Genomic DNA, 10,679 nt, shown 5'->3' with positions numbered 1-10,679 from the left:
AAGAGCCACCTTCTTCTGAAGAATCCTCTGCATCCATGTGCTCTTTATCTGGCGAACTTTCAAAAATAACCCGTTTCACATTTCGTTTCTTTTCCTTTGGAATTTGTCTTTCTTGTTCTTTGTTCTTAATAGCATCCATTTCTGGCGTACTTGTATATATACATGATTTGCCTGTCCTTCTTTGGACATTTCGTCTTGGCGCAGCTTTCGGGTATGGTCTGAGGACTTCAGGGGTCACAATTCCAGAGGGTCCTGGAGGTGTAGTATCACGTTCATCAAGAACAGATTTATTTTCTGGCCTAGTGGCATTTTGACCTGTAGTGCCTGTGTTGCTTAAATTACTATTTACAACTGAATCAGTTACTGGCCTATCAGAAACATATGAACTCTGAAAGTCTGCCTCGGTGAACACAAGTTCATTTAGTGGCCACAAACCAGTAGCTTCAAAAGCTTTTGTAATGTTCTTTGGGATGAAGCTTAGCAAGAATGGTTGCTTAGACAATTGTGGAATGTCATATATTGTAATTTGCTTCCCGGGATGTGTAGCCATGTGGTTATTGAAGGTGGATTTTAAAATTGCCTTAAAAGGCCCATAGACTCCAACATCTAGTGGTTGAAGCCTGTGGGAGCAATGCGGTGGGAACGCGGGACAACAATACCATTCTCTTTACAAAAACACAAAGCTGGCAGAGATATATGTGATTTGTGGTTATCGATGAGTAATAAAATGGGGTTTTCCTTCGACGGTGATAGATGGTGCACAATATGCTTCAGTACATTCATAAATAACTCTGCAGTCATCCAGCCGCTTTTATGAGCCAAACCAACAGCTCCAATAGGTCCGCCATTCACAAAGTGGTCTTTTGCATGGACCCTGGGAAATACATAAATTGGAGGTAGTGCATTTCCTGTTGCTGTTATAATTCCTACAAAGGTAACAAGCTGGCCACGTTCAGAAGATACTATCTGACCTACTTGTTTCTTGCCTTTCTCAGTGAGAACCTTTGGAGAGGGTAGGACAGTAGTTATGCCAGTTTCATCCAAATTTAGTATACGGTTTGGTTCAAATTTGAATTTTTCTAATACGCTCTTATGATTACAAAAAAATGCATTAACGTTTGCTGGATTGAAGGAAGTTGCACGAGCGAGGCTAGTGTTTTCAGGTTTTCTTAAAGAAATGTTTTTGTGTCTCTTTAAGAATGATTTCATCCAGTCAATCCCCGCCTGTTTTTCTACATTCCATTTATTGGGAAATTTTTTATTTAGTTTAAGGGCATACTCGTAAGCTAGTGTTCTTGTTTGACGCAAAGTCAAACCATAGTGAATTGATGAACTTTTAAGAAGATAACTATTCAACATATTTTCTTCTTCTGCTGAAAATACTTGATTGCTAGCATATTTTGACTTGCCTTGGTCTACAGTATCAGATTCTGCACCGGAATCTTCCGTTGTGTTCCGTTGCTTTTTGAAACGTTTGTGCAACATTGATTTCTTTAAGCCAAATTCCGATGCTGCTGTACGCAATGACATTCTGCCATTACTAATTTCTGTAAGGGCTCTTGCGACAATAGTTTCATCAATATCATCTCTCGATGTTTTGCGCTTATAAGTCCTTACCATACTGTAAAAAAGAAAATTTGTGGGTATTGAAACATAGACTTTAGGACACGGTGTGGAGTAAATGTGGACTGTGGGGTAGATGTGGACAGTCCACATCTACCCCGTATCTGCATGTCCACATGTGCCTCGGTTACAATTTGTAGATGAAAAATTGTTTTAAACACAAGGGTGATTTTCACAGGTAAAATATTGTGGTAGTAATAACCCCTAGTTAAGGTTTGTAAACATAAGTTATTAGCAGTATTATACATACTTACTTGATGATCACCGATTATATTCCTCTAATAAGTTTACTTTGTCACCATTCAAACGTGCTTTCAACCATAACACAAACACTATCAGCTGTTAAATGTTCAAACTTTATTCACAAATTAGGTATAATCAGAGACATCTATGAGAATTTTTTGAATTTATTCATGCCTTATAAAGCGCTGAATTCAAACTGTCCACATGCACCCCCTGTCCACATGTGCCCCCCTTTCCCCTACTATTAAATTCAATTCAGTTATTAGTTGGAAGGGAAGCTGTGTCGCTAAATAGTAAATTAATATAAAAATCAAGGGAATAAACAATTATGAGACAACTTTAAAGAAAACACGTATGCACTACATTAGTCCTTCGTAGCTTAACGGCCTTGGCGTTCCAACAGAGTGATTTAAAATAATAGTTACGTAAAAACTACTATGCAAAATTAATAACTGCGCAGTGGCTAAAGAACGCGGCAATCTGAAAAGGAAAAAAAATGTACCTTTTCATTTCTTCATCAACTGAAAATGCTTTCTACCGGTGTTCGTATGCTGAAGACATCAAATCTTACCTTCAGGGGACCTGCTAACCCCTCTTTTGGACAAAATTAAATCTTGTGCGGATTAGACGGCTACAGTATGCGAACAGGAATGCTACTTTCTCAGTAAGCGACGCGTTGTTATATAGCTCCTCGAGTTATAAGATAAAAACGAGAACTGCCGACCGGATGTGGCTCGAGTTTTGTGAGTTCAATATTGGAACGGCAATGAACATCATAACTTCCCTCTCGTTAAGATTTTAAAGGAACTTATGGATCGATACTGATATCTAGTGAAATGGTTAATCATCATATTGATGCCAATAATGTGACTGATTACAGGTTAGATATTAATTTCTCCCCATTACAACAGGTGACTGCCCAAACACCCAAAAAACAGCGTGCACTAATACTGTTGAATCACCACCTTAAAAATCTCCTTTAAAATTTCGTAAACAAACAGCCAATCAAAACCAAATATGCTAAACGCCAGCTTCGAAATAAACTGCACACCTGTTGTTTTCTTATTGGCGAAAACTAGTATCTTGAAACTAATAAACGCAATAACAAATGTTTTTATTGCAAGGGCCAGATAAACCTTTTAATTAATACAAACACGCGCAATTACAACCAGATGTACCTACCTTTTAACGCGTAATTTCACTTTTACTTTTAAATATGCAAATCAAAATAAACCGATTATAAGACGATCCATTTAAACAACACATTTAGCAATTCCTATACAAAACAACGTGGATCGTGGAAGTTCAGTTCTTTGGGGTACATGCCAAAAAAGATGTGGTAGTTTTTCCCTAGTACGAATTGAAGGGCAAGTGAGCCAGACCGCCTTTCTAGAATAGGAAATCGCCGAATTCCCTCGTTCAGAGCACGGTAGTGCCCCACCTCATTACCTCTGCTATTCAACAACCCCTTAGTTTTCAGACGCAAGGACACCACTATGGCCTGCTCCCTCACGTAGAGATCTTGTGGAGGCAGACCCAGAAGGGCTTCCATGGCGGCTGTGGGGGTTGTTCGCATTGTGCCCGTGGAAGCAAGGGGCGCTATCTTCCCCCATGATTAAGAAGTACTAGGATTGTGGAGGGTCTGGTTCTAGGTCACCCGACAATTGTTCCATAATAGAACATTGGTCTAATTACGGTAGTGTACTGCCATTGGACACTACGGAGATGGTCCCCAAAGTCTGCGAATTGCGCGGCGACATTACCGAGAGCCCTATTTGCTCCAAAATTAAGTTCATTATCAAGTGTGATGTCTAGATATTTTACCGACTCTGAAAATTGGAGTTGATTTTGAAATAGCAGGAGAGCTCGAAACCCCCTACCTTCCGTTTTCTTATGAAGAGAACTACCTCCGCTTTTATAGGGTTGATGAGCAAGGATTGTCATGATAGCGTAATGCAATTTCTATTGTTTCTAAGACTGTTTTGTCAAATGCCCCTTCTATATTTATGAATGAGATCCATCTTGCCGTGTTGCTTCCTACAAAGCATGTTGCTTGATAGTAGCTTACGCCAATTGTTGAGGCAGCTCTTCTAGTGACACCTGATCTGGAACCTGTCATCTGAAGTTGTATTCATACCTATATGACTACTTTGTATTTTGGTATGGTTTAGAACACTTTCATTGATTTATATTATGATTTTAAATGGCCGAAAAGATATAACAACGTACATTTTCCACTACCATTTTCATAACCCAGTAAGAAAACGAGCCGAAGTTGTTACTATAAATGAGAATTGAATATAAAAATGAATGTTAAACGTAAATGACGTACCGTTCCATGTTTATCAAGATAGTATACCAAATGAGAAAACTATTATTTGACGAAGGCGATATAACTAACAAGTCTTCGATATTAACATGGTTTTACAAGCCGTGTACATACACCTTCAATTTAATTTCAAAATGTAGACTTCAAAATGCACAAATTTATCGCTTATAAATATTTCATTTTATTCCATAGAGCCGATTTGGTTATAATTATATTTTCCAAATAAGCTCATTAGGAGTTTTATACAACGGCAATTCGTACGCCTTGGGGGATTTAATGGATTTAATAAATGTTTAATTCGAAACGCATTAAGCTCGTTTTCGTTAGCAGTGTATTTTTATCTCATGAAGAGTTAAATCCACCAACGCCATTTTCAAGAGAAGTAATGCGGAATTACATTTATCTTGCATCATACCAGCAGACTTCAAATAGAAGCTCTAATGAATTAACAATGGCGGGTTTGAAAAATTAACGGCATTGTGGAGGTAATTCACGGTTACGAGCTGATTACCGTTTGTTAGTCGGTACACTGACAGATCTATTCAATTCACAAAATTCTAACAGAAAATAAAAGTCGATACCTATTAAATCTACGACATGTCGCGAAACTCTCAAAGGAAAAATACCGAAAAATGTCAATCGCTAGCAAATTAGTGAGATTATCTTGAAGTGGAAGTCAATTTGGGTTAGCTAAGGGCTGGTGAGTGTAGACCTCGGTTCCAATTCTGGAGGATATTAGATTAAAATGTTACCTTCTGTAAAATTCGTCACGTTTTGCGATTAATTTGAAATCGATTTAAAATTTTCATCGGTATCATTAGCGACGTAACTTTCTAATTGAGTTTCATCTCATTTCTAGGAGTTGATTAGAATTGATTTTCTTTTAGGTCGATAGAATTTCAGTAATGTAGGTGGTTCTGCTGATGGTACACAACGAATATACTGACTTCGCCAAATCCAAAGAATTATTGGATCAGTAGTGGTTGTGGAGACTCTCATATTATCAATAGTAGTATAATGATATTAGTTTCATGTGAACAACATGTTGAAATTAAAAGGTGGTATAGTTACATACGTATCATTAACAAAATTCATAGGACACGTGCCCTAGGACGGTGCCAATTGATTTCATTTGAATATATTTAGATTTATTGTAGTCGGTGGTCGTTACAGGTTTGTCAGTTTGAAAACTTTGATATTTTGGCTCTAATTTTGGGCCACAATTTTTTATACTTTACGTAAGAAACGTGAATTACGAATGATTCCGATGCTGGCATTGCACAAAAGGTTGTTGATTCACTATTTCCTGAAAAATACATGTCATGTAAATTCTATCTTCAAATGTCATAACTTTAGATTGCACCTTTGAGGAAGGTTTCCTCAAAATTTACCTTTATGATGGTCATGAGCACCTGTATTACGTTTCGATTTCTGTTTGTATTAGTTACACAATAAAGTAAGGAGTGAGAATTATAAAAGTGTTGTATTGTCTTCTCATTAAAATGCGTAGGGTTTTTTGTTAGACTTTCTTTAAATAACGAAGAACCTGTTTTCCTATCTACCTACCTTTTAACTTTTTTTCTAAGTAACTATTATGCTATGACTCGGAAATATATACTGGATTTGTAATTTTGGATAACAATTACCGGTACGTATTTTGCAATCTGCGATGTAGATTGCTTGCTTGATAAATTAATTAACACGTTCTGTAGTAGTAAAAACACGTTAAACACAAAAGGGTAGTTTCATGAAAGCGACATCAATTCTTTACTGCTCCCAAGAATAATAAACGTTTATATCTGAAACATAAAAAGCACAATGCAAATAGGGATAGGATATGACGAGTGCGTCTCACATTTCTGTAGGTGGTTATTTGAAGCAGAGACGTGCATTGTTAAGTCTTAAATTCTCCCTTTGGGCTTAAAGCACTGAAGTATATTTACCTTTTACCGGGCCGGTGCTTTACTTTAGATTAGTTTGTCAATCCATTTGCGTTTGCTTTCTTAATCCCAAAAGACTCGCCGAATTTCCCTTACAATGTTAATAATAAATTTAATATGAATCAGAGATCAAAATTAGTCGCGCGAATTTTGCTCTTATAAATAAAACGAAATCGAGCGTCATTCTTCAAATTAATACAGAAATTGAGTGGCTGGATTTTCCCATTAAAAATACAATGCAGTCTGCAAGGCAGAAAATTGTGGGCGGAAAAGATTTTAATTAGATTTCAAGTTGCTTTTCTGCTGGGTATGGGCTAACTTTCAATGCTTGTATTATTAAAGTTTAAAAGTTAAGCAAGAGCTTTCAACAGCTAACCGGCTTTATGATACTTTAGCAAATAAATTTTACAGTGAGTGAAATTTCAACTTTAAAACTTTCAACAAAGCCGTCAGCTAGTTTTCTAGTTCAGCTCGAAACGCTTTAAAATTTCAGTTTCATTCTATGCGCTGTCATCTACTTTAATCGGTGAAAGCTGAAACGTCATGAAATTGTAATGAGTTATTTCAAAATCCACTCTTTCGCCATAAATAAACAATGCTTTATATACAGAAATAAAATAAATGTAGAAATTTGAATAAAACCTTCCGATTATCCTCCACTTTTCCAAATTAAAACTTTATCAACATCCGTAGCGCTCCGTTTCACTTTAGCGTGATTGCTACTGTAACAGCTTCGCAAGATTTGGCAACAAATTCGAATCCATCAAGAAAATGAGATTTCGTTCCTTTATAGATGTCAAGTATTCATTCTAGAACAAAAAAAAATGATTCTGCGATGTAAAATGTTACCATTTTCTTTATACATCATTTACGCGTTACGTCTACTCCGTTCGTATGAAATATGCTTTCATGTAGATACCATTTGTTAACCACAAACCCATGTGAATGTAGATACGAAAATATTGTTGTAAAACGTGTAAACAAATTTTGCTACCGACGAATACGTAATAAACCTCTGCATGACGATAAAATTAAAGAAAAAAGCAATGAAATAATGCCGATCAGTATGTAACAATCAAATGAAATTTAAATTTTTTATTCGACAGAGAACTCTTATTTTAATATTTGTCTTTTGATCCAATGTCATTCCACATAGCGTTCTTGTTTTTAAATATACTAACAAAACATAAAGGGTAAGAACGGCATACTGAACTAAATGCAAGTAAACTGACAAAATCGGATAATAAAATGATAATAGGTAATAACCTAAGCCGTATAGTATATTTACGAATTAGCAAAAGGTTACAACATTAACATATTGCAAATAAAATTGTTTAAGATAAGATATTTATTCGAGGAGTAGAAATAAATACATGCAATACAATACGATCGTATGTAAATATAACTATTCCTCACGTCTAAAGGTGGGAATAGACCAAGCAAACATTGTTGTGCAACAGTCGAAAAACACACAAGTTTACACACAGTAAGTACGTGTTGCGCAACACGTACTCACTTCAAGTAGCTCAACTACCAGGATCCGTACATCCGCTATTCTACATTTTCATTTATTTGCACTTTCATTTCCGTTTTTCTGGGTTCACTTTAGGTCAAGGTTCCATTTTTAGTCCCGGTTCCTTTTTTTTCGCTTGAACACCGTTTCATTTTGCATTTTGGTATTCTGTTTCGTTTAGTTTTTATTTTAATTTTCGTCCCGCTTCCAGCTTCAGTTCCCCTTCGTCGCTGTTTTCTTTCCCCTTCTGTTTCTTGAGCGTTTCGATTTTCATTTATTCTTCAGTTTTAGAAAGTTCAACATCGGCTTTATTTTCGTTTCATTTCCATTTCGGCTCTGGCGGTCTAGTTTCTCTGCGCTTCCGTCTACTTTCTGCCATTTTTCCACTTCCGTTTCCATTTCCAGTATTATCATTCTTATTCAGGTGTCTTTTTAAGTTCTCCCTCATTTTTTGTCTTCGATTTATATTTTGTATTTTTTTCTGTTTCTTTTTGTGTTTCCATTTTGTTTAAGTTTCGTCTTCGATTCCCTTTTTCATTTCCCTTGTATCTTTTGTTTTCTGTTGCGTTTTCTTCTCCTTTATGTTACTATTTTTGGTGTCGTTACGAGTGTCGACTCCTTTACTTATTTCGCGTTCACATTCGTCTTCTTCGCCTTCTTCCTCTGAATTTTCATCATGTTCCCGTCTGTATTTGCAGTTTACGTTTGTGTTTACTTTTAAGTTTCCTTTGCGTTTCAGTTTTACAATGTTGGTTCCATTTTCCGTTACCGCTTTCGATACTCTCATTTTCGTCTTCGAATTACGAAATTACGCTGTCGTTTTCATTTCATTTTGAGTTCCATCTTCGGACCTGTTTTTTTTTTCATTACCAGTTTCCGCTCCTTTTCCGTTGCCGTTTTTTTTGTTTTATTGTCGTTTCCGTGTCTGCTCTGGCTCATTTTCTCTTTGTACTACTACGCAAAATTATTAACTACGCGGTAACTACAGCCGCGGAGTTCTACTACGTAAAATCTAGAATGTTTGCAAAGTCGTTGCCTATTAGTGAATACAAGTTATCAACTATACGACAACCGGGCACAACAAACTATGAAATGCAGTACCTGGTTTTTTTTAAGATGCTGTCCAGGCAAATGAAAATGTCTCCGCCGAAGAACGGTGCTGAACCTGAAGGTCGTAATTAATATTTTGGAGTATATAAACGAGGGAATTGAGTTCTGAAAAATTACAGCAAGGAGGAACTAGGAATATTTATACAGGATGTTCACAAATATCGTGCAAAAAACTCAATTCTAATTTATTTCTTTACATTGAGATACTCTACGCTACGCTGCACTACACCACAACCCTACTCTATAGTAGGTACATTAAATTGCACTATCAATCCGAAAAAAAATGACCGCTTTTGCTTGTACATTGTTGGTGTAGTTAGCCCATTTGAGTAGTGGTTTGTTTACGCGTAAGTAAAGGAGTAAGATACTACGGACGACAGAAAACTACCACGATCAAGACAGTGAAGATGATAGATATTCTAGCCTCTTGTAACATATTACATAGATATTCAAGTTGATCTCAAAGCACTAGCCATATAAGAATATATTCACTCGCATTTACTTCCCGATAAGGTAGTGGACCCTTTAACCCACATATCCGCCGCTTTTGTCTGCCACGTCTTGTAAAATCTCACGAGACGTTCGATTACACAGCATTACAACTTGCCTAATCTTATCAAAGAGTGGTTTCGCATGAAGTGAACCGTAAGATTAAAGATATTCCGCCTGTTTGACCCAGATAATCTCTTAAAAATAAAAAAGGTTCATTCGTAGTAATTAGGGTTTGATACTCGCCCAGCCTAAACCTCAATTGCGTATTTATTGGAAATTATAATTTTAGCCTTGCACACTTTGTAATCTCCTAAACGAACGGTGCTCTATTCAGTATCTGCAGACGAACTTTCGATCTTTCGAATGCTGAATATTTATAAACGCAAAAAGAAAGAATTGAAACGAGATTAAATAATTACTTAAACTTGAGGACCGAGTAGCTGCCAGCCTCAAATACCTTTAGTCAAATGAGTTGGAATTTTAAATACCTTTCTAATAATTTATTCCATTTATTTTATGCAAATGTTTGTTCGTTCTGTACAGAAGGAAAACTGGAATAACAAATGTTCGCCATTAGTTTCGAACGTGGAAAAACTTCTGAAACAATCAAAGTAAAAATTTTGAGTAGGTTTTAAACTGGAAAGTATTGCACTTTTACATCTGCCAGAAAACTTAACTCATACATGGATACAAATTCATGTTCTTGTTGCGGAGCTCTTGTGGGAAACTTTGAACACGTTCGCCCAAAAACAACTTTTAAAGCACTTTTAAAAGTATTAAACTGCCTTTAAGAATTTTATGGCAACAAAATTCTATTTAGATTCAGATTCAGTGCATGTTTAAACCACCACGTCCTTCATATCTGGATGGAATATTGAGCTCATGTAATAATGATACTATGCTAAAAGGGGATGAATTTTATTATTATTCGGAATACACGAGCACAAATCGTAATTCAGAAAGACACTTGAAAGAGATAGGTAGTTTCATATTTCTTGATGAATATATAACAGAGTCGTTACCTATACGTTATACGAGTAACTTATTTAACTATTTGTTGTTGATATACGCAGTGCAGGCCATTTAACCGCTATTTATTTATTTATTTATCTATTTATTTATTTATTATTTATCCTTCTTTGTTCTAGCTCCTCAACAGGCGGGCGCCCATAATGCTTTTTAGTGGTGCTCCTGCAGAAGGTCTTAGTTGTTTTATACTACTCCGGTATTTACCTTACGAATTAGGAAAACTGCAGAGAAACCTAATTCGGAGTAGCCGGCAGAATGCTCGAAACCAGGCTCGGAACTGATCTAAGGAATTTCCCATCTCCGGAAATTCTCAAACCTTGCTCCTGCTCAAGGACGGTAGTTTTCGGAAGTCAAGAAAACGGTAAACTCCAGGGATCTTACGGGAAAGTGGCGGGCGGGT

General features: G+C 36.4%; 1 protein-coding gene across 1 annotated transcript; it reads right to left on the bottom strand.

Annotated features, from left to right (window-relative positions):
- Window positions 1–606: 606 nt before the first annotated feature.
- LOC116168210 lies at window positions 607–1,620 on the bottom strand. Its single transcript, XM_031483949.1, has one exon. It carries the CDS (start codon window positions 1,618–1,620, stop codon window positions 607–609), a length of 1,014 nt encoding a protein of 337 aa, XP_031339809.1.
- Between the last annotated feature and the right edge of the window lie 9,059 nt (window positions 1,621–10,679).

Source organism: Photinus pyralis, unplaced genomic scaffold (assembly GCF_008802855.1).
Source record: "Photinus pyralis isolate 1611_PpyrPB1 unplaced genomic scaffold, Ppyr1.3 Ppyr1.4_LG1, whole genome shotgun sequence".
NCBI classification, from domain to species: domain Eukaryota; kingdom Metazoa; phylum Arthropoda; class Insecta; order Coleoptera; family Lampyridae; genus Photinus; species Photinus pyralis.
Note: the sequence above shows the minus strand (reverse complement) of the source record. Positions and strands in the feature narration are given on the sequence as shown.